We start from the raw sequence: 23,012 nt of genomic DNA, 5'->3' as shown, positions 1-23,012 counted from the left end.
ACGGGCACCGGACACACGGACACGCGGACAAACGCTCCCAGCGCTTCAGCGGCAGCGGCAGCAGCGGCAGCAGCGGCAGCAGCGGCAGCAGCACAAGAGCAGCACAAGAGCAGCGAGTCCACGAACCCTCTGCGTCCCTTCTCCTGCTCCTCCTCTCCCTCTCCCAGTGTCTCGCACCCTCTCCCGCTCTCCCTTTCGTTCCCCAACCCCCTCTCCCGCGGCCTCCCTCTCCCCACGCCCGGCCGGGCCATGCCCCCGGCCCGCCCCCGGCCCCGGGCGGGGCTGCCCCCTCCCCGCCCCCGGGCGTCCCGCCGCGGTCCCGCCTCCGCCCGGCTCTCGCCGTCCTGGCTGTGGCGCTGCTGGGCGGGCATCAGTGCCTGGCTCCTGGGCACCATCGCCAGCCCCTGGCTCCGGCTGGCCCGACCCCGACCCCGACCCCTACCCCCACCCCGACCCCGGCCTCGGCTCCTGCCGGGGCCCGCCGGGGACACAGGCGGCGCGGCCGCTCCCGCCGCCTCCGCAGCGTCTTCCCCGCTCCGAAGTCCGCCGCTCTTGAGCGCGGCCGCCGGCCCCGAGCCGCCGGTGTCCGCTTCAAAAGAGCCAACATGTGGACATGGCCGGCCCGGGGCGGTTGAGCGGCGCTCGGCGGCCGTTCCTGGCCCCGGGCCGAGCGCTGACGGCCGCGTCTCGCCGGCAGGGAAGGCGCAGCAGGGCCTGAAGGAGCGGTACCGGCTGGGTTCGCTGCTGGGGCGCGGCGGCTTCGGCAGCGTCTTCGCGGCGACGCGGCTCTCGGACGGCGCCCCGGTGAGTGGCGGGGCCGGCGGCGGGCGCAGGAGGCGGGGGGCAAAGGAGGAGGAGAAGGAGCACGGGGCTCGGCACGGCGGGCGGCGAGCTCAGCCCGCTGCTCCCCTTGCCTTGCAGGTGGCCATCAAACGGGTGCCACGGAACCGCATCCACCATTGGGGCCAGCTGGTGAGTGAGCGAGGGGCAGCGGGAGAAGCCGGGGCGCGACGGGCGGGGATGAGCCGAGGCCCGGCAGGGTGGAAGCCGCCAGAACGCCTCGAGGGAGAGCGGCCGTGGGGCCAGCGGAGCGCGCAGAGCGTCCCCGGCTGGCTGAGGGCTTGCCGAGCCCCGGCACGGCATCGGCCCCGCTGACGGCATCGTGCTCCTCCCACAGCCCGACGGCACCCGAGCACCACTGGAGATCGTGCTGCTGGACAAGGTGTCCGCTGGCTTCCCCGGCATCGTCCAGCTCCACGAGTGGCTGGAGCTCCCCAGCAACGTGGTGATGGTGCTGGAGCGCCCGGAGCGGTCTCAGGACCTCCTGCACTTCATTTGGGCACGGGGCTTCCTGTGCGAGGAGGTGGCGCGGCACCTGTTCCGCCAGGTGCTGGAGGCCGTGCGGCACTGCGCCAGCTGCGGGGTCCTGCACCGGGACATCAAACCAGAGAACATCCTGGTTGACCTGGCCACCGGGCAGGCCAAACTCATCGACTTTGGCTGTGGCACCTACCTGCAAGCCGCAGCCTACACCAGCTTTGCAGGTGAGCCCACGCAGGGGGAGGCTCCTGGTAGCGGCATCTCAGAGCCCAAGAGCTCACAGCCCAAGCCGGCTGTGGCCCGGGGGATCGTCCCTTTTGCTGCCAGTCATGGCAGCCGGAGTCTTCAGCTGAGCTGCTTTTGAGCGGCGCTGGCTGAGGGCCCATCTTCCAGCCCTGCTGGCAGCCTTTGCCAGCCACTCTGCCCAGGACTGGCGCTGGGGCTGGGGCAGCCAGCGCCACAGAAACACCCGTGGGTGGGGGTAGCAGAGAGGGGGGGCCAGAACCTGTGCTCCAGCCCGTTTGGTGTGCAGGCGAGACAGGGCTCGGACCGCTCTGCTGCCCGCGCTTGCCTTGGCTTAAGAATGGTTTCTGGGGCAGTGCAGGCAGGGAGGATGAAAGCGTGGTTTTTCCCCAGCACCAAGTGCGTTTTTCCTTTGCATGGAATGCTCGGGCCTTGCCAGGGCTTCCGCTGCCCTCTTGCGACACCAGCGGCTTCTTTTCCAACCCCCAGTTTGGACACAAGTCCCCGGTGCTGGCGAGAGGGCAGCGGGTGCGGCCCCCGCAGGCCCAGGGATGCTGGGGTGAGGCTCTGGGAGCAGGCAGCGTCCCCCTGAAGAACTCCATCTCTATTCCATAGGAACACCGTCCTACAGCCCCCCGGAATGGACGCACCTCGGCTGGTACCACGGCGAGGCAGCGACCGTCTGGTCCCTGGGCATCGTGCTGCACCAGATGGTCTGCGGGGAGCACCCTTTCAGGAGGGGCTGGAACAGCACCTGGGGCCGGCTCTCGCTCCCACGACGGCTCTCTCCAGGTGGATCCTCGTCTCTGCAGCACGGGGGGAATAGCAGTGCTGGGAGACAGCAGCGGGCTCAGGAGCATGCCACCCTGGCAGCTGCTGAGGAGGTGGCAATGTCCTGCTCCCCTCCAAAAGAAAGAATTGATGGCAAAGTTTAGGCACAGCCCTGAGCACAGGCAGCACGGCCTGGCCATGGCAAGAGTGGGGCAAAGCGGACAGGAGCCTTCTGCAACTGACTGGTGCTTTCTGCTTTCTCTGCGCAGAGTGCCAGGATCTCATCCGACGGTGTTTATCCGTGCTCTCCTCGGAAAGGCCCTCATTAGAAGACCTGTCCTGTGATCCTTGGATGCAGGATATTCGCGTGCCGTAGGAGAATGGAGAGAGCCACACGCACGCTTTGAGCCAGGGAGCCGGTAAGTTCCAGCTGCACACGTGCCTTGGCAAGAGGCAGCAAAGAAAGGCAGAGTTTTTGTCCTGCCTGAATCGCTGCGCAGGGCTCCTCAGCTGGGCACGCGCAGCCCTGCTGCTGGAGCTGAGCTGCTCTTCCCAGCACTGGTGGCCCCCATGCCAGCTGCTTTTGCTTGTCCTGCTTCAGCGACAGCCGGGGCCCTGGGCAGAGCACTGACAGCCTGCTCCAGCCCCAGGGAAGAAGAAGCCCCTGGAGAAGCTGTGCCAGGTGCGGCTGCTGCTGCTGGAGACATGGAGGGTGACATCAAGGATGACAAGCTCTTCCTCCACCTGGCAAGCTGAAGATGATGGACTTCAATTGTGGCACCTTCTCCAAAGCCAGGCTCCACGGCGAATTTGCAGATGAGTCCACACGCAGGGGGATGCTCCCAGATTTGTGCATTGCACAGCCTGGCCGGGAAGCAAAGGTTCCCCCCTTTGCTGGGGCGGATGCAACCAATTCTTCAGTCGGCTGCCAAGCTGCTTTTTGGCAGGGCTGGGGGGATAGGCTGGGCTGGTTTTGAACTGGGAGTCTGCTCCTGGCCCTGCCAACAGCCCCCAGCACCCACCGTGCCCCACGTTGGGGCTGGGGCAGCCGGCCCGACACAAAGCAAGCCCCATGGTGGGAGCAGAGGTTGGACAGCAGAAGCTGTGCATGGGCTGCTTTGCTCTGCAGGCAAGGAAGGGCTTGGGCTACTCCACTGCCCTTGTTGGCTTTGGGCTCAGCATGACTTTTGGGGGCAGTGCAGGGGGAAGGCAGAAAGCGTGGGCTGCCCTGGCCCGTGGGTGGGTTTTTCCCTCGCATGGCGGGCTTGGGCCTTCCTCAAGGCCCCAGCAGAGAGAAGATTTTTTACCTTTTTCCTTGTTTCCCCTTTTTGTCTGTAATCTCTTTTCATTGATTTATGGTTTGTTTTTCCAAAGGAAGCGTTCTAGGTGCTGTCGGGTCCGGATGGCGAAGTGCTCGGGAGCAGCTGCGGCGTGGGTGGGACGTGCCCTTGGAGAAGGCTGAAGACAGCGTTTGGGAGCAGCTTTTCTTCTGGCGGCGGGAGGCGTGAGGTGGGTGCCCGTCCTCTTGGCACGGCTGGGATAAGGGCTTTTGGGAGACGGCAGCGAGCGCAGCAGCATCCCGCTCTGGGCAGCTGCTGAGGAGGTGGCTGTGCCACGGCCGGCTGCAGGCTGGGCACGTGTCCTGCCCTCCTGCTCTCCTGCCAGAGGCAGCAATGCTGGGCAGCTTTGGGCAGCGCTCTGAGCACGGCCAGCACGGCCTGGGCACCGCGGGCGGCTGGGACAAGGGGAACGGGAGCCTTCAGCTGACGGGCGCTTTCTGCTTTGCCTCCTTGCAGCCGGGCTCTGTGGATGCTGAGGCTGCTCTGGGCTCCGCCAGGGCTCTGCTGCGGCTCAGCCCCGGGGCCACGAGAAGCCAAAGAAGAAACGCCGTGACCTGCAGCAGAGACGTGCCCGAGCAGCTCGGCAGTGCAGCTCACGTTTGCAGAGCGTGCACCTCCAGGGGAAAATATGACACCCCCCAATAACAAACTTGTTCAGTAACTTCTGAAATGAAATCAGTCTGGGATGACCCCCAATGACGTTTTTCAGCTTGCTCAAGCTGAAGCTCAGCCCTTCTCTGAACAGTTCTCTCCCCCACCTGCCTTTTGCTCCACAAGTGCTCCCTCTTTCCCCCAGTGAGTTCCCAGCTCACTGCAGTCCCCATTGCACTGTAGCCTTCCTTGATGCCCCTGGCCACGAGGAAGAGCGAGCCCCAGGTTTAGGGACTCATGTAGTCACTGGCTGAAGAACAGCAATGTCTCAGAGGTCTGGTGAGATTTGGGTGTCATTCAGAGCTGCTCTCCAGGCCTCAGCTCTGCTCACTGCTGGCTTCCCACTCCCTTTTCCTCGTTCTTCACAGAGCAGGATGAGCTCTGTGAATGCCCTTGACTCTCGCCACTCTTCCCAGCCCAGCCACCCAGCCCAGTTAGGCTTAAGATGGAGCTTCTTTGTCTCCTCTGGCACCCCAGGGCAGTCCCCTCTGCGGGGAGCAGCAGCCCCAGAGCGCAGCACACAGCAGTGCAGGCCGCACCTGGAGCAGCTCCCTGCAGCCATGGCCTGGCTCTTTGTGGCAACCAAATGCTCCCTGTGTGCAGCTGTCCCTGGAGGATGGTCCCAGGGCAGAGCCCAGCCGGGCTCCCACCGCATCCCCTGGAGCCTGGGGCAGGCAGCGCTCGCAGAGCTGAGGTTCATGGTGAGCACCCAGAGCTGTGGCTCGCAGTCGGTGTTTGCAAGCATTGTGATCTCATCTCCTGTGACCTGTGGGGAAAAGGAGCTGTGCAGCCAGGCCAGCGCTGCTCCTCTGGGCAGGGACGAGGCTGAAGGCCTTTCCTGTTGCCGAGGAGGCGGCATTAAGCCTTAGCGGGGCCTGGCAGCTGTGGAGCCGGATCTCGCCCGCTGTCCGGGACTCGCTGCCCACCAACCGCCCCCACCCGCCGCGCTCCGTTCTGCAGGGACAGAAGGCTCTGGCTGTGCGAGGGTTTCCATCACGTCTGTGTACCCGTGGCTCTGCAACGCACACGGAGAGGGAAAGTGTCAGTCACGGTGCTGGCACACTCCTTCCTTTCCATACAGGACACGTCCCTGCGCACCCCGTGTGCGGATCTATTCAAAGGACAGGCGTGGATAGAGATTTCCCACGGAGCTCTGACTCTGGCGGAAGTCACCTTGTCAGCCAGCAGCCAGGGGATTTGTTTCCCAGCTCTGTGTCAGTCGGTGCCCAAGAGCTGAAGGGAGCAGCATGTAGAAGCAGTTCCCAGATTTCTAGGCAGGCAGTGGAGCTGACAAGCATCCGCGTAACTCGCCGTGTTCATCGGGAGGGGGTGCTGCTTCTTTGGGAGTACGGCACAACGGAGACACGAGACTTGGAAAAATCCCAGCTCCCTGTGGATTTGTGCAGCAGGGCTGGGGCTGCTCCCAAAGTTCCCCCGCCCCAGTGACACAGCCGGACATGGGCTGAGGGGGGGCTGGATCAGGCTTTCTTGTCCACCTGCATGCCAGGAGGGAGCACAAAATCTACCTGCATTCTCTGCAGCATGCCATCCGGGAGCAGAGCCATTCCCAAAGGAAGCCGTGAGCCCGGGACAAGCCAGTGCCGCAGTGGGATCCTAGCAGCGCTTGTGGAAGCTGGGAGAGAGGAGCCCACCTGGAGCAGGTTCCTGTCAGGATTAATCATCCCGTGGCTTCCCACCAGGGTCTCATTGCTTCCAAAAGGCCCCAGAGTGTCACCGTGGCCCCTCGGTTCCACCAGGTTCCATAGCGTCACTGTGGTGCCCAGGCTTCCGTCAGCTTCCCTAGCATCCCCACGGTCTGCAGGGCTCCCCGAGCTTCTGTGCTGGTGTCACAGTGGAGCCAGGGTTCCGTGTAGGTCCCCAGCATCACAAAGGCTCTCCTGGGAGCCACAGGTCACAAAGCAGCGTGGGTTCTGTGCAGCCCTGCTGTGTCACAGTGGCTGCTGGCTTCCACGAGCCCCCGTAGTGTCCCAGTGGCTTTAGGAGTGGGTGGCTGGGACTTGGTGCCCCGCCAGCGGCTGGGGGAGAAGCAGCAGGGACAGCGTGCGGACAGTGCCATGGCCACTTCTGTGGCCACTCGTGTCTCTGTCCCAGGCACAGCCGTGGTGTGGAACACCGGCTCCTTTGGGTGTGCAGGTGGCAGTGACGGCCTGGAGCATGGCTGCTCCCGGGGGACACCCTGGGGCAGGAGGCTGCTGGAGATTCATCGCCACACGCTGCAGCTCCTTGTCATGAGGTGCTGAGAGTGATTCTAAAGGCTGTTCCCACCAGGCACTTCTCTGGCTTAGAGCTGTTGAGCTGTCAGCGGGAATGCAAAGGCCAAGCTCGGGAGCCTTTTGTCCTGGTGCCTTTCGTGTGTGAGCAGTCCCTGGTGCCGTTGTCTTTGGATCCTGACTCTGCGAGAGGGAAGGCTTAGGATGGTGCCTAGAGCTGAGAAGGAAAGTGCAAGTTAGGGCAAAGGAGTTCATCTTGCTCTTGGAGTGTGGGTGCAAAGAGGAGTCTGCACTTGCAAGGGGAAGATGAGGGAAATCTTTTTGTCCTGACACCGTTGATTTGAGAGCAGGGAAGTTTCCAAGTTGCCTCTGCCCTTGGGCTGCTTTCGAGCTGGGCTCGCAGTGATTCCTTCTTCTGCAAGTGGGCAGCGCTATCGTGTGCTTGTTTCGATGAGCGCTGACAGTGCCCAGGAAAAAGCCAAGCGCTCCGCTGGCGCGGCCCCAGTGGTGTGCGAGAGCAGTCGGTGGAAGAGCTCGGCTGTGCATCCTGCCTCTTGGAGACATAAAGGAATGTGATCCTGCATGGTGCAGGGAGGGAGGAGGAATCGTTTTTGCTGTTGGCTGTGCAGTTTCTAGGCTGCAAAAGAAAAGGCAATTCCAGCACGGCCTCTTTCTTTAGAACCTTTTCTGTGCCATCAGCTGCTCAGCATGGAACTCACACCCTCTGAAATGCATCCAAATCCCTGAAGATATGCTTCTTCTCTCAAGCTCAGTGTACCATCTTACCCTCTCATTTTTGCATATGCCAAACCCCCTTCCAAACATCCAGCAGCTGCTTGTCAAGAAAAAGTCCTAGAACAAAAAGCCACTGCTGGCTTTCATAGCCCCTTTGCTGTCTAGGAACTAGAGGAAACAAGCTAGTGATACGCACTTTCTTTCTCAACTCCATCGAGCGCATCCTTCTCTCCAGGTGGCAGAGTCCTTGGCGGAAGTGAAGCATCTCCAGCTGCAGTTCAGACTGAGACATGTGCCAGGACAGGAGACATTTGCTGACCTTCCCTCTTCCCTGTGCAACATGATTCTCGCAGCCCAGTCACTTTCACACACCTTCGCTATCCCTGAGTCCAAGCACCTAAAGCTCCCACAGACAGACGTGTCAGGAAGGAACACGTTCCAAAAGCACCCCCTTCTCTTGTCAGCATATACATTGTGCACAACACGCTGCGGCACTGAACTGATTTTGGGGGGTCGTGTGTCCCCCCCAGCCCCGCTGTCACTCTGCCCCTGCCCGGCTGCTCCCAGTGTTCCCAGGAAGGCTTCCCAGTTCGCCCCGGTCCCGTTGATTGGGGAACAGTGGGAAGGGACTTTGGGGGATCCCGCGCGGGGACCGAGAGTGGAGGGGGCGGAACCGGCCCCAGGATGGATCGGGAATGGGGACCCCCGTGTGTCACCCTTGTGTCGCCCCCCCGGGGGGGTCCTTGGGAGGCGCCTCAACCCCAAATCGGCACCCAGCGAACCCCAAAGGCGCAGAGGCCCCCCCCCTAAGCCGCCCCACAGCCCCCACCGACCAACCAAAATTGCCCGCGAGTATCAGATAATCAGAGAAGGCGCTGAACAACCTTCAGGCAATCAGAGCGCGCGGCGCTGGTGACTCACCAGTTGCCAGGCAGACCCGCAGCGCCCGGCGCTCCCCACCCGGACCCCACCTGCGCCCCCCCTCGCCCCCAGCGCCCCCCGCCAGGGGAATTTGAGGAGGGGGCGCGTGGGGGGCTCCCAGGCCGGGCCCACAGCCCAGCCCTGCCCCAGCCCGACCTGCCCCGACTCCATCCCGGCTCCTCCCGCCGGATGCGACCGCGCTGGGAAAACGGGGGGCCAAGGGTGGGCACTGGGCCCGGGGGGAGCAGGAGAAGGGATGGGGGAGGAGGAGAAGGAGAAGGAGGCATCTTTTAATGGTATTTTATTGAGTGTCATTTTTTAGAGACCAGGATCAATACTCCCCGGGCGTCAGGGCGAGTCCCTCAGGGCTGTGGGGCCCTGCTGCCGGCTCACCCCGCGCCAGCCCAGCGCCAGCGCTCAGCGGGGCTTTGGCTTCCCGTGCCCTTTCCCGTGCCCTTTCCCGTGTCCCCAGCCCACCGTCACCACCCCCGTGTCCCCAGGTCGTGCCCCACCCCTCCCCCCCTCCCCCTCTGTCGAGACATGGAGGATGAGAATTTCCCCACCATCCACCCCAAAGGTTCCCCCGAGGCCATTTCCTCTCGTCCTTTCCCTTGGGAGCAGAGCCCCAGCCCTCCTGGCTGCCCTCTCCTGTAAGGGACTTGGAGAGAGCCAGGTCCCCCCTGAGCCTCCTTTCCTCCAGGCTCAGCCCCCTCAGATCCCTCAGCTGCCCCTCAGAAGTCCTCCAGACCCTTCCCCAGCTCCATTCCCATCTCTGGACATGCTCCAGCCCCTCCATGTGTTTCTTGAAGTTTGGAGCCCAATCGCTGCCCTGTCGCTGCAGGTGCCAAAACCCCAGGGAGACTCCTTGGAAATGGGGGTAGAGAGGAGCCCTTCAAAGGGAAACGTGTGCAAAAATGCTCCCAATGGCCGAGCGGGTTTGCTGTGGCTGCGGGAGGAAGAGATGCTCCGGGACTCCGCCTCGGCCCCGGAGCGGAGCGGCCCGTGCTGCCCCGGGGCGCGCGGGGCTCGGCCGTGGGGCGCGCGGGGGGGAACGGACAAACGGGCACCGGACACACGGACACGCGGACAAACGCTCCCAGCGCTTCAGCGGCAGCGGCAGCAGCGGCAGCAGCGGCAGCAGCGGCAGCAGCAGCACAAGAGCAGCACAAGAGCAGCGAGTCCACGAACCCTCTGCGTCCCTTCTCCTGCTCCTCCTCTCCCTCTCCCAGTGTCTCGCACCCTCTCCCGCTCTCCCTTTCGTTCCCCAACCCCCCCTCCCGCGGCCTCCCTCTCCCCACGCCCGGCCGGGCCATGCCCCCGGCCCGCCCCCGGCCCCGGGCGGGGCTGCCCCCTCCCCGCCCCCGGGCGTCCCGCCGCGGTCCCGCCTCCGCCCGGCTCTCGCCGTCCTGGCTGTGGCGCTGCTGGGCGGGCATCAGTGCCTGGCTCCTGGGCACCATCGCCAGCCCCTGGCTCCGGCTGGCCCGACCCCGACCCCGACCCCTACCCCCACCCCGACCCCGGCCTCGGCTCCTGCCGGGGCCCGCCGGGGACACAGGCGGCGCGGCCGCTCCCGCCGCCTCCGCAGCGTCTTCCCCGCTCCGAAGTCCGCCGCTCTTGAGCGCGGCCGCCGGCCCCGAGCCGCCGGTGTCCGCTTCAAAAGAGCCAACATGTGGACATGGCCGGCCCGGGGCGGTTGAGCGGCGCTCGGCGGCCGTTCCTGGCCCCGGGCCGAGCGCTGACGGCCGCGTCTCGCCGGCAGGGAAGGCGCAGCAGGGCCTGAAGGAGCGGTACCGGCTGGGTTCGCTGCTGGGGCGCGGCGGCTTCGGCAGCGTCTTCGCGGCGACGCGGCTCTCGGACGGCGCCCCGGTGAGTGGCGGGGCCGGCGGCGGGCGCAGGAGGCGGGGGGCAAAGGAGGAGGAGAAGGAGCACGGGGCTCGGCACGGCGGGCGGCGAGCTCAGCCCGCTGCTCCCCTTGCCTTGCAGGTGGCCATCAAACGGGTGCCACGGAACCGCATCCACCATTGGGGCCAGCTGGTGAGTGAGCGAGGGGCAGCGGGAGAAGCCGGGGCGCGACGGGCGGGGATGAGCCGAGGCCCGGCAGGGTGGAAGCCGCCAGAACGCCTCGAGGGAGAGCGGCCGTGGGGCCAGCGGAGCGCGCAGAGCGTCCCCGGCTGGCTGAGGGCTTGCCGAGCCCCGGCACGGCATCGGCCCCGCTGACGGCATCGTGCTCCTCCCACAGCCCGACGGCACCCGAGCACCACTGGAGATCGTGCTGCTGGACAAGGTGTCCGCTGGCTTCCCCGGCATCGTCCAGCTCCACGAGTGGCTGGAGCTCCCCAGCAACGTGGTGATGGTGCTGGAGCGCCCGGAGCGGTCTCAGGACCTCCTGCACTTCATTTGGGCACGGGGCTTCCTGTGCGAGGAGGTGGCGCGGCACCTGTTCCGCCAGGTGCTGGAGGCCGTGCGGCACTGCGCCAGCTGCGGGGTCCTGCACCGGGACATCAAACCAGAGAACATCCTGGTTGACCTGGCCACCGGGCAGGCCAAACTCATCGACTTTGGCTGTGGCACCTACCTGCAAGCCGCAGCCTACACCAGCTTTGCAGGTGAGCCCACGCAGGGGGAGGCTCCTGGTAGCGGCATCTCAGAGCCCAAGAGCTCACAGCCCAAGCCGGCTGTGGCCCGGGGGATCGTCCCTTTTGCTGCCAGTCATGGCAGCCGGAGTCTTCAGCTGAGCTGCTTTTGAGCGGCGCTGGCTGAGGGCCCATCTTCCAGCCCTGCTGGCAGCCTTTGCCAGCCACTCTGCCCAGGACTGGCGCTGGGGCTGGGGCAGCCAGCGCCACAGAAACACCCGTGGGTGGGGGTAGCAGAGAGGGGGGGCCAGAACCTGTGCTCCAGCCCGTTTGGTGTGCAGGCGAGACAGGGCTCGGACCGCTCTGCTGCCCGCGCTTGCCTTGGCTTAAGAATGGTTTCTGGGGCAGTGCAGGCAGGGAGGATGAAAGCGTGGTTTTTCCCCAGCACCAAGTGCGTTTTTCCTTTGCATGGAATGCTCGGGCCTTGCCAGGGCTTCCGCTGCCCTCTTGCGACACCAGCGGCTTCTTTTCCAACCCCCAGTTTGGACACAAGTCCCCGGTGCTGGCGAGAGGGCAGCGGGTGCGGCCCCCGCAGGCCCAGGGATGCTGGGGTGAGGCTCTGGGAGCAGGCAGCGTCCCCCTGAAGAACTCCATCTCTATTCCATAGGAACACCGTCCTACAGCCCCCCGGAATGGACGCACCTCGGCTGGTACCACGGCGAGGCAGCGACCGTCTGGTCCCTGGGCATCGTGCTGCACCAGATGGTCTGCGGGGAGCACCCTTTCAGGAGGGGCTGGAACAGCACCTGGGGCCGGCTCTCGCTCCCACGACGGCTCTCTCCAGGTGGATCCTCGTCTCTGCAGCACGGGGGGAATAGCAGTGCTGGGAGACAGCAGCGGGCTCAGGAGCATGCCACCCTGGCAGCTGCTGAGGAGGTGGCAATGTCCTGCTCCCCTCCAAAAGAAAGAATTGATGGCAAAGTTTAGGCACAGCCCTGAGCACAGGCAGCACGGCCTGGCCATGGCAAGAGTGGGGCAAAGTGGACAGGAGCCTTCTGCAACTGACTGGTGCTTTCTGCTTTCTCTGCGCAGAGTGCCAGGATCTCATCCGACGGTGTTTATCCGTGCTCTCCTCGGAAAGGCCCTCATTAGAAGACCTGTCCTGTGATCCTTGGATGCAGGATATTCGCGTGCCGTAGGAGAATGGAGAGAGCCACACGCACGCTTTGAGCCAGGGAGCCGGTAAGTTCCAGCTGCACACGTGCCTTGGCAAGAGGCAGCAAAGAAAGGCAGAGTTTTTGTCCTGCCTGAATCGCTGCGCAGGGCTCCTCAGCTGGGCACGCGCAGCCCTGCTGCTGGAGCTGAGCTGCTCTTCCCAGCACTGGTGGCCCCCATGCCAGCTGCTTTTGCTTGTCCTGCTTCAGCGACAGCCGGGGCCCTGGGCAGAGCACTGACAGCCTGCTCCAGCCCCAGGGAAGAAGAAGCCCCTGGAGAAGCTGTGCCAGGTGCGGCTGCTGCTGCTGGAGACATGGAGGGTGACATCAAGGATGACAAGCTCTTCCTCCACCTGGCAAGCTGAAGATGATGGACTTCAATTGTGGCACCTTCTCCAAAGCCAGGCTCCACGGCGAATTTGCAGATGAGTCCACACGCAGGGGGATGCTCCCAGATTTGTGCATTGCACAGCCTGGCCGGGAAGCAAAGGTTCCCCCCTTTGCTGGGGCGGATGCAACCAATTCTTCAGTCGGCTGCCAAGCTGCTTTTTGGCAGGGCTGGGGGGATAGGCTGGGCTGGTTTTGAACTGGGAGTCTGCTCCTGGCCCTGCCAACAGCCCCCAGCACCCACCGTGCCCCACGTTGGGGCTGGGGCAGCCGGCCCGACACAAAGCAAGCCCCATGGTGGGAGCAGAGGTTGGACACCAGAAGCTGTGCATGGGCTGCTTTGCTCTGCAGGCAAGGAAGGGCTTGGGCTACTCCACTGCCCTTGTTGGCTTTGGGCTCAGCATGACTTTTGGGGGCAGTGCAGGGGGAAGGCAGAAAGCGTGGGCTGCCCTGGCCCGTGGGTGGGTTTTTCCCTCGCATGGCGGGCTTGGGCCTTCCTCAAGGCCCCAGCAGAGAGAAGATTTTTTACCTTTTTCCTTGTTTCCCCTTTTTGTCTGTAATCTCTTTTCATTGATTTATGGTTTGTTTTTCCAAAGGAAGCGTTCTAGGTGCTGTCGGGTCCGGATGGCGAAGTGCTCGGGAGCAGCTGCGGCGTGGGTGGGACGTGCCCTTGGAGAAGGCTGAAGACAGCGTTTGGGAGCAGCTTTTCTTCTGGCGGCGGGAGGCGTGAGGTGGGTGCCCGTCCTCTTGGCACGGCTGGGATAAGGGCTTTTGGGAGACGGCAGCGAGCGCAGCAGCATCCCGCTCTGGGCAGCTGCTGAGGAGGTGGCTGTGCCACGGCCGGCTGCAGGCTGGGCACGTGTCCTGCCCTCCTGCTCTCCTGCCAGAGGCAGCAATGCTGGGCAGCTTTGGGCAGCGCTCTGAGCACGGCCAGCACGGCCTGGGCACCGCGGGCGGCTGGGACAAGGGGAACGGGAGCCTTCAGCTGACGGGCGCTTTCTGCTTTGCCTCCTTGCAGCCGGGCTCTGTGGATGCTGAGGCTGCTCTGGGCTCCGCCAGGGCTCTGCTGCGGCTCAGCCCCGGGGCCACGAGAAGCCAAAGAAGAAACGCCGTGACCTGCAGCAGAGACGTGCCCGAGCAGCTCGGCAGTGCAGCTCACGTTTGCAGAGCGTGCACCTCCAGGGGAAAATATGACACCCCCCAATAACAAACTTGTTCAGTAACTTCTGAAATGAAATCAGTCTGGGATGACCCCCAATGACGTTTTTCAGCTTGCTCAAGCTGAAGCTCAGCCCTTCTCTGAACAGTTCTCTCCCCCACCTGCCTTTTGCTCCACAAGTGCTCCCTCTTTCCCCCAGTGAGTTCCCAGCTCACTGCAGTCCCCATTGCACTGTAGCCTTCCTTGATGCCCCTGGCCACGAGGAAGAGCGAGCCCCAGGTTTAGGGACTCATGTAGTCACTGGCTGAAGAACAGCAATGTCTCAGAGGTCTGGTGAGATTTGGGTGTCATTCAGAGCTGCTCTCCAGGCCTCAGCTCTGCTCACTGCTGGCTTCCCACTCCCTTTTCCTCGTTCTTCACAGAGCAGGATGAGCTCTGTGAATGCCCTTGACTCTCGCCACTCTTCCCAGCCCAGCCACCCAGCCCAGTTAGGCTTAAGATGGAGCTTCTTTGTCTCCTCTGGCACCCCAGGGCAGTCCCCTCTGCGGGGAGCAGCAGCCCCAGAGCGCAGCACACAGCAGTGCAGGCCGCACCTGGAGCAGCTCCCTGCAGCCATGGCCTGGCTCTTTGTGGCAACCAAATGCTCCCTGTGTGCAGCTGTCCCTGGAGGATGGTCCCAGGGCAGAGCCCAGCCGGGCTCCCACCGCATCCCCTGGAGCCTGGGGCAGGCAGCGCTCGCAGAGCTGAGGTTCATGGTGAGCACCCAGAGCTGTGGCTCGCAGTCGGTGTTTGCAAGCATTGTGATCTCATCTCCTGTGACCTGTGGGGAAAAGGAGCTGTGCAGCCAGGCCAGCGCTGCTCCTCTGGGCAGGGACGAGGCTGAAGGCCTTTCCTGTTGCCGAGGAGGCGGCATTAAGCCTTAGCGGGGCCTGGCAGCTGTGGAGCCGGATCTCGCCCGCTGTCCGGGACTCGCTGCCCACCAACCGCCCCCACCCGCCGCGCTCCGTTCTGCAGGGACAGAAGGCTCTGGCTGTGCGAGGGTTTCCATCACGTCTGTGTACCCGTGGCTCTGCAACGCACACGGAGAGGGAAAGTGTCAGTCACGGTGCTGGCACACTCCTTCCTTTCCATACAGGACACGTCCCTGCGCACCCCGTGTGCGGATCTATTCAAAGGACAGGCGTGGATAGAGATTTCCCACGGAGCTCTGACTCTGGCGGAAGTCACCTTGTCAGCCAGCAGCCAGGGGATTTGTTTCCCAGCTCTGTGTCAGTCGGTGCCCAAGAGCTGAAGGGAGCAGCATGTAGAAGCAGTTCCCAGATTTCTAGGCAGGCAGTGGAGCTGACAAGCATCCGCGTAACTCGCCGTGTTCATCGGGAGGGGGTGCTGCTTCTTTGGGAGTACGGCACAACGGAGACACGAGACTTGGAAAAATCCCAGCTCCCTGTGGATTTGTGCAGCAGGGCTGGGGCTGCTCCCAAAGTTCCCCCGCCCCAGTGACACAGCCGGACATGGGCTGAGGGGGGGCTGGATCAGGCTTTCTTGTCCACCTGCATGCCAGGAGGGAGCACAAAATCTACCTGCATTCTCTGCAGCATGCCATCCGGGAGCAGAGCCATTCCCAAAGGAAGCCGTGAGCCCGGGACAAGCCAGTGCCGCAGTGGGATCCTAGCAGCGCTTGTGGAAGCTGGGAGAGAGGAGCCCACCTGGAGCAGGTTCCTGTCAGGATTAATCATCTCGTGGCTTCCCACCAGGGTCTCATTGCTTCCAAAAGGCCCCAGAGTGTCACCGTGGCCCCTCGGTTCCACCAGGTTCCATAGCGTCACTGTGGTGCCCAGGCTTCCGTCAGCTTCCCTAGCATCCCCACGGTCTGCAGGGCTCCCCGAGCTTCTGTGCTGGTGTCACAGTGGAGCCAGGGTTCCGTGTAGGTCCCCAGCATCACAAAGGCTCTTCCTGGGAGCCACAGGTCACAAAGCAGCGTGGGTTCTGTGCAGCCCCGCTGTGTCACAATGGCCGCCGGCTTCCACGAGCCCCCGCAGTGTCCCAGTGGCTTTAGGAGTGGGTGGCTGGGACTTGGTGCCCCGCCAGCGGCTGGGGGAGAAGCAGCAGGGACAGCGTGCGGACAGTGCCATGGCCACTTCTGTGGCCACTCGTGTCTCTGTCCCAGGCACAGCCGTGGTGTGGAACACCGGCTCCTTTGGGTGTGCAGGTGGCAGTGACGGCCTGGAGCATGGCTGCTCCCGGGGGACACCCTGGGGCAGGAGGCTGCTGGAGATTCATCGCCACACGCTGCAGCTCCTTGTCATGAGGTGCTGAGAGTGATTCTAAAGGCTGTTCCCACCAGGCACTTCTCTGGCTTAGAGCTGTTGAGCTGTCAGCGGGAATGCAAAGGCCAAGCTCGGGAGCCTTTTGTCCTGGTGCCTTTCGTGTGTGAGCAGTCCCTGGTGCCGTTGTCTTTGGATCCTGACTCTGCGAGAGGGAAGGCTTAGGATGGTGCCTAGAGCTGAGAAGGAAAGTGCAAGTTAGGGCAAAGGAGTTCATCTTGCTCTTGGAGTGTGGGTGCAAAGAGGAGTCTGCACTTGCAAGGGGAAGATGAGGGAAATCTTTTTGTCCTGACACCGTTGATTTGAGAGCAGGGAAGTTTCCAAGTTGCCTCTGCCCTTGGGCTGCTTTCGAGCTGGGCTCGCAGTGATTCCTTCTTCTGCAAGTGGGCAGCGCTATCGTGTGCTTGTTTCGATGAGCGCTGACAGTGCCCAGGAAAAAGCCAAGCGCTCCGCTGGCGCGGCCCCAGTGGTGTGCGAGCAGTCGGTGGAAGAGCTCGGCTGTGCATCCTGCCTCTTGGAGACATAAAGGAATGTGATCCTGCATGGTGCAGGGAGGGAGGAGGAATCGTTTTTGCTGTTGGCTGTGCAGTTTCTAGGCTGCAAAAGAAAAGGCAATTCCAGCACGGCCTCTTTCTTTAGAACCTTTTCTGTGCCATCAGCTGCTCAGCATGGAACTCACATCCTCTGAAATGCATCCAAATCCCTGAAGATATGCTTCTTCTCTCAAGCTCAGTGTACCATCTTACCCTCTCATTTTTGCATATGCCAAACCCCCTTCCAAACATCCAGCAGCTGCTTGTCAAGAAAAAGTCCTAGAACAAAAAGCCACTGCTGGCTTTCATAGCCCCTTTGCTGTCTAGGAACTAGAGGAAACAAGCTAGTGATACGCACTTTCTTTCTCAACTCCATCGAGCGCATCCTTCTCTCCAGGTGGCAGAGTCCTTGGCGGAAGTGAAGCATCTCCAGCTGCAGTTCAGACTGAGACATGTGCCAGGACAGGAGACATTTGCTGACCTTCCCTCTTCCCTGTGCAACATGATTCTCGCAGCCCAGTCACTTTCACACACCTTCGCTATCCCTGAGTCCAAGCACCTAAAGCTCCCACAGACAGACGTGTCAGGAAGGAACACGTTCCAAAAGCACCCCCTTCTCTTGTCAGCATATACATTGTGCACAACACGCTGCGGCACTGAACTGATTTTGGGGGGTCGTGTGTCCCCCCCAGCCCCGCTGTCACTCTGCCCCTGCCCGGCTGCTCCCAGTGTTCCCAGGAAGGCTTCCCAGTTCGCCCCGGTCCCGTTGATTGGGGAACAGTGGGAAGGGACTTTGGGGGATCCCGCGCGGGGACCGAGAGTGGAGGGGGCGGAACCGGCCCCAGGATGGATCGGGAATGGGGACCCCCGTGTGTCACCCTTGTGTCGCCCCCCCGGGGGGGTCCTTGGGAGGCGCCTCAACCCCAAATCGGCACCCAGCGAACCCCAAAGGCGCAGAGGCCCCCCCCCTAAGCCGCCCCACAGCCCCCACCGACCAACCAAAATTGCCCGCGAGTATCAGATAATCAGAGAAGGCGCTGAACAACCTTCAGGCAATCAGAGCGCGCGGCGCTGGTGACTCACCAGTTGCCAGGCAGACCCGCAGCGCCCGGCGCTCCCCACCCGGACCCCACCTGCGCCCCCCCTCGCCCCCAGCGCCCCCCGCCAGGGGAATTTGAGGAGGGGGCGCGTGGGGGGCTCCCAGGCCGGGCCCACAGCCCAGCCCTGCCCCAGCCCGACCTGCCCCGACTCCATCCCGGCTCCTCCCGCCGGATGCGACCGCGCTGGGAAAACGGGGGGCCAAGGGTGGGCACTGGGCCCGGGGGGAGCAGGAGAAGGGATGGGGGAGGAGGAGAAGGAGAAGGAGGCATCTTTTAATGGTATTTTATTGAGTGTCATTTTTTAGAGACCAGGATCAATACTCCCCGGGCGTCAGGGCGAGTCCCTCAGGGCTGTGGGGCCCTGCTGCCGGCTCACCCCGCGCCAGCCCAGCGCCAGCGCTCAGCGGGGCTTTGGCTTCCCGTGCCCTTTCCCGTGCCCTTTCCCGTGTCCCCAGCCCACCGTCACCACCCCCGTGTCCCCAGGTCGTGCCCCACCCCTCCCCCCCTCCCCCTCTGTCGAGACATGGAGGATGAGAATTTCCCCACCATCCACCCCAAAGGTTCCCCCGAGGCCATTTCCTCTCGTCCTTTCCCTTGGGAGCAGAGCCCCAGCCCTCCTGGCTGCCCTCTCCTGTAAGGGACTTGGAGAGAGCCAGGTCCCCCCTGAGCCTCCTTTCCTCCAGGCTCAGCCCCCTCAGATCCCTCAGCTGCCCCTCAGAAGTCCTCCAGACCCTTCCCCAGCTCCATTCCCATCTCTGGACATGCTCCAGCCCCTCCATGTGTTTCTTGAAGTTTGGAGCCCAATCGCTGCCCTGTCGCTGCAGGTGCCAAAACCCCAGGGAGACTCCTTGGAAATGGGGGTAGAGAGGAGCCCTTCAAAGGGAAACGTGTGCAAAAATGCTCCCAATGGCCGAGCGGGTTTGCTGTGGCTGCGGGAGGAAGAGATGCTCCGGGACTCCGCCTCGGCCCCGGAGCGGAGCGGCCCGTGCTGCCCCGGGGCGCGCGGGGCTCGGCCGTGGGGCGCGCGGGGGGGAACGGACAAACGGGCACCGGACACACGGACACGCGGACAAACGCTCCCAGCGCTTCAGCGGCAGCGGCAGCAGCGGCAGCAGCGGCAGCAGCGGCAGCAGCACAAGAGCAGCACAAGAGCAGCGAGTCCACGAACCCTCTGCGTCCCTTCTCCTGCTCCTCCTCTCCCTCTCCCAGTGTCTCGCACCCTCTCCCGCTCTCCCTTTCGTTCCCCAACCCCCCCTCCCGCGGCCTCCCTCTCCCCACGCCCGGCCGGGCCATGCCCCCGGCCCGCCCCCGGCCCCGGGCGGGGCTGCCCCCTCCCCGCCCCCGGGCGTCCCGCCGCGGTCCCGCCTCCGCCCGGCTCTCGCCGTCCTGGCTGTGGCGCTGCTGGGCGGGCATCAGTGCCTGGCTCCTGGGCACCATCGCCAGTCCCTGGCTCCGGCTGGCCCGACCCCGACCCCGACCCCTACCCCCACCCCGACCCCGGCCTCGGCTCCTGCCGGGGCCCGCCGGGGACACAGGCGGCGCGGCCGCTCCCGCCGCCTCCGCAGCGTCTTCCCCGCTCCGAAGTCCGCCGCTCTTGAGCGCGGCCGCCGGCCCCGAGCCGCCGGTGTCCGCTTCAAAAGAGCCAACATGTGGACATGGCCGGCCCGGGGCGGTTGAGCGGCGCTCGGCGGCCGTTCCTGGCCCCGGGCCGAGCGCTGACGGCCGCGTCTCGCCGGCAGGGAAGGCGCAGCAGGGCCTGAAGGAGCGGTACCGGCTGGGTTCGCTGCTGGGGCGCGGCGGCTTCGGCAGCGTCTTCGCGGCGACGCGGCTCTCGGACGGCGCCCCGGTGAGTGGCGGGGCCGGCGGCGGGCGCAGGAGGCGGGGGGCAAAGGAGGAGGAGAAGGAGCACGGGGCTCGGCACGGCGGGCGGCGAGCTCAGCCCGCTGCTCCCCTTGCCTTGCAGGTGGCCATCAAACGGGTGCCACGGAACCGCATCCACCATTGGGGCCAGCTGGTGAGTGAGCGAGGGGCAGCGGGAGAAGCCGGGGCGCGACGGGCGGGGATGAGCCGAGGCCCGGCAGGGTGGAAGCCGCCAGAACGCCTCGAGGGAGAGCGGCCGTGGGGCCAGCGGAGCGCGCAGAGCGTCCCCGGCTGGCTGAGGGCTTGCCGAGCCCCGGCACGGCATCGGCCCCGCTGACGGCATCGTGCTCCTCCCACAGCCCGACGGCACCCGAGCACCACTGGAGATCGTGCTGCTGGACAAGGTGTCCGCTGGCTTCCCCGGCATCGTCCAGCTCCACGAGTGGCTGGAGCTCCCCAGCAACGTGGTGATGGTGCTGGAGCGCCCGGAGCGGTCTCAGGACCTCCTGCACTTCATTTGGGCACGGGGCTTCCTGTGCGAGGAGGTGGCGCGGCACCTGTTCCGCCAGGTGCTGGAGGCCGTGCGGCACTGCGCCAGCTGCGGGGTCCTGCACCGGGACATCAAACCAGAGAACATCCTGGTTGACCTGGCCACCGGGCAGGCCAAACTCATCGACTTTGGCTGTGGCACCTACCTGCAAGCCGCAGCCTACACCAGCTTTGCAGGTGAGCCCACGCAGGGGGAGGCTCCTGGTAGCGGCATCTCAGAGCCCAAGAGCTCACAGCCCAAGCCGGCTGTGGCCCGGGGGATCGTCCCTTTTGCTGCCAGTCATGGCAGCCGGAGTCTTCAGCTGAGCTGCTTTTGAGCGGCGCTGGCTGAGGGCCCATCTTCCAGCCCTGCTGGCAGCCTTTGCCAGCCACTCTGCCCAGGACTGGCGCTGGGGCTGGGGCAGCCAGCGCCACAGAAACACCCGTGGGTGGGGGTAGCAGAGAGGGGGGGCCAGAACCTGTGCTCCAGCCCGTTTGGTGTGCAGGCGAGACAGGGCTCGGACCGCTCTGCTGCCCGCGCTTGCCTTGGCTTAAGAATGGTTTCTGGGGCAGTGCAGGCAGGGAGGATGAAAGCGTGGTTTTTCCCCAGCACCAAGTGCGTTTTTCCTTTGCATGGAATGCTCGGGCCTTGCCAGGGCTTCCGCTGCCCTCTTGCGACACCAGCGGCTTCTTTTCCAACCCCCAGTTTGGACACAAGTCCCCGGTGCTGGCGAGAGGGCAGCGGGTGCGGCCCCCGCAGGCCCAGGGATGCTGGGGTGAGGCTCTGGGAGCAGGCAGCGTCCCCCTGAAGAACTCCATCTCTATTCCATAGGAACACCGTCCTACAGCCCCCCGGAATGGACGCACCTCGGCTGGTACCACGGCGAGGCAGCGACCGTCTGGTCCCTGGGCATCGTGCTGCACCAGATGGTCTGCGGGGAGCACCCTTTCAGGAGGGGCTGGAACAGCACCTGGGGCCGGCTCTCGCTCCCACGACGGCTCTCTCCAGGTGGATCCTCGTCTCTGCAGCACGGGGGGAATAGCAGTGCTGGGAGACAGCAGCGGGCTCAGGAGCATGCCACCCTGGCAGCTGCTGAGGAGGTGGCAATGTCCTGCTCCCCTCCAAAAGAAAGAATTGATGGCAAAGTTTAGGCACAGCCCTGAGCACAGGCAGCACGGCCTGGCCATGGCAAGAGTGGGGCAAAGCGGACAGGAGCCTTCTGCAACTGACTGGTGCTTTCTGCTTTCTCTGCGCAGAGTGCCAGGATCTCATCCGACGGTGTTTATCCGTGCTCTCCTCGGAAAGGCCCTCATTAGAAGACCTGTCCTGTGATCCTTGGATGCAGGATATTCGCGTGCCGTAGGAGAATGGAGAGAGCCACACGCACGCTTTGAGCCAGGGAGCCGGTAAGTTCCAGCTGCACACGTGCCTTGGCAAGAGGCAGCAAAGAAAGGCAGAGTTTTTGTCCTGCCTGAATCGCTGCGCAGGGCTCCTCAGCTGGGCACGCGCAGCCCTGCTGCTGGAGCTGAGCTGCTCTTCCCAGCACTGGTGGCCCCCATGCCAGCTGCTTTTGCTTGTCCTGCTTCAGCGACAGCCGGGGCCCTGGGCAGAGCACTGACAGCCTGCTCCAGCCCCAGGGAAGAAGAAGCCCCTGGAGAAGCTGTGCCAGGTGCGGCTGCTGCTGCTGGAGACATGGAGGGTGACATCAAGGATGACAAGCTCTTCCTCCACCTGGCAAGCTGAAGATGATGGACTTCAATTGTGGCACCTTCTCCAAAGCCAGGCTCCACGGCGAATTTGCAGATGAGTCCACACGCAGGGGGATGCTCCCAGATTTGTGCATTGCACAGCCTGGCCGGGAAGCAAAGGTTCCCCCCTTTGCTGGGGCGGATGCAACCAATTCTTCAGTCGGCTGCCAAGCTGCTTTTTGGCAGGGCTGGGGGGATAGGCTGGGCTGGTTTTGAACTGGGAGTCTGCTCCTGGCCCTGCCAACAGCCCCCAGCACCCACCGTGCCCCACGTTGGGGCTGGGGCAGCCGGCCCGACACAAAGCAAGCCCCATGGTGGGAGCAGAGGTTGGACAGCAGAAGCTGTGCATGGGCTGCTTTGCTCTGCAGGCAAGGAAGGGCTTGGGCTACTCCACTGCCCTTGTTGGCTTTGGGCTCAGCATGACTTTTGGGGGCAGTGCAGGGGGAAGGCAGAAAGCGTGGGCTGCCCTGGCCCGTGGGTGGGTTTTTCCCTCGCATGGCGGGCTTGGGCCTTCCTCAAGGCCCCAGCAGAGAGAAGATTTTTTACCTTTTTCCTTGTTTCCCCTTTTTGTCTGTAATCTCTTTTCATTGATTTATGGTTTGTTTTTCCAAAGGAAGCGTTCTAGGTGCTGTCGGGTCCGGATGGCGAAGTGCTCGGGAGCAGCTGCGGCGTGGGTGGGACGTGCCCTTGGAGAAGGCTGAAGACAGCGTTTGGGAGCAGCTTTTCTTCTGGCGGCGGGAGGCGTGAGGTGGGTGCCCGTCCTCTTGGCACGGCTGGGATAAGGGCTTTTGGGAGACGGCAGCGAGCGCAGCAGCATCCCGCTCTGGGCAGCTGCTGAGGAGGTGGCTGTGCCACGGCCGGCTGCAGGCTGGGCACGTGTCCTGCCCTCCTGCTCTCCTGCCAGAGGCAGCAATGCTGGGCAGCTTTGGGCAGCGCTCTGAGCACGGCCAGCACGGCCTGGGCACCGCGGGCGGCTGGGACAAGGGGAACGGGAGCCTTCAGCTGACGGGCGCTTTCTGCTTTGCCTCCTTGCAGCCGGGCTCTGTGGATGCTGAGGCTGCTCTGGGCTCCGCCAGGGCTCTGCTGCGGCTCAGCCCCGGGGCCACGAGAAGCCAAAGAAGAAACGCCGTGACCTGCAGCAGAGACGTGCCCGAGCAGCTCGGCAGTGCAGCTCACGTTTGCAGAGCGTGCACCTCCAGGGGAAAATATGACACCCCCCAATAACAAACTTGTTCAGTAACTTCTGAAATGAAATCAGTCTGGGATGACCCCCAATGACGTTTTTCAGCTTGCTCAAGCTGAAGCTCAGCCCTTCTCTGAACAGTTCTCTCCCCCACCTGCCTTTTGCTCCACAAGTGCTCCCTCTTTCCCCC

The 23,012-nt window shown here is 63.9% G+C and overlaps 3 protein-coding genes across 3 annotated transcripts; all 3 read left to right on the top strand.

Annotated features, from left to right (window-relative positions):
• Positions 1–435: 435 nt before the first annotated feature.
• LOC125321087 (serine/threonine-protein kinase pim-1-like) lies at positions 436–2,973 on the top strand (the record flags this gene model as incomplete). The annotated part of the gene is made up of 6 exons (XM_048293488.1): positions 436–804; positions 922–972; positions 1,178–1,544; positions 2,179–2,355; positions 2,604–2,753; positions 2,936–2,973. Coding segments are annotated over 5 exons (1,071 nt in total), but the record flags the coding sequence as incomplete, so codon positions are not given.
• Positions 2,974–9,709: 6,736 nt separating this feature from the next.
• On the top strand, positions 9,710–12,247 carry LOC125321086 (serine/threonine-protein kinase pim-1-like; the record flags this gene model as incomplete). Its single annotated transcript, XM_048293487.1, has 6 exons — positions 9,710–10,078; positions 10,196–10,246; positions 10,452–10,818; positions 11,453–11,629; positions 11,878–12,027; positions 12,210–12,247. Coding segments are annotated over 5 exons (1,071 nt in total), but the record flags the coding sequence as incomplete, so codon positions are not given.
• A 4,034-nt stretch (positions 12,248–16,281) lies between these two features.
• On the top strand, positions 16,282–21,517 carry LOC125321085 (serine/threonine-protein kinase pim-1-like). Its single transcript, XM_048293486.1, has 7 exons — positions 16,282–16,349; positions 18,919–19,348; positions 19,466–19,516; positions 19,722–20,088; positions 20,723–20,899; positions 21,148–21,297; positions 21,480–21,517. Exons 1-6 carry the CDS (start codon positions 16,282–16,284, stop codon positions 21,252–21,254), a joined length of 1,200 nt encoding a protein of 399 aa, XP_048149443.1. The 3' UTR covers positions 21,255–21,297; positions 21,480–21,517.
• The last annotated feature ends 1,495 nt before the right edge of the window (positions 21,518–23,012 follow it).

The sequence above is a fragment of the Corvus hawaiiensis genome, unplaced genomic scaffold (genome assembly GCF_020740725.1).
Source record: "Corvus hawaiiensis isolate bCorHaw1 unplaced genomic scaffold, bCorHaw1.pri.cur scaffold_60_ctg1, whole genome shotgun sequence".
NCBI lineage: Eukaryota > Metazoa > Chordata > Aves > Passeriformes > Corvidae > Corvus > Corvus hawaiiensis.
The sequence above is the reverse complement of the archived record's forward strand: the minus strand, read 5'-3'. Positions and strand labels throughout refer to the sequence as shown.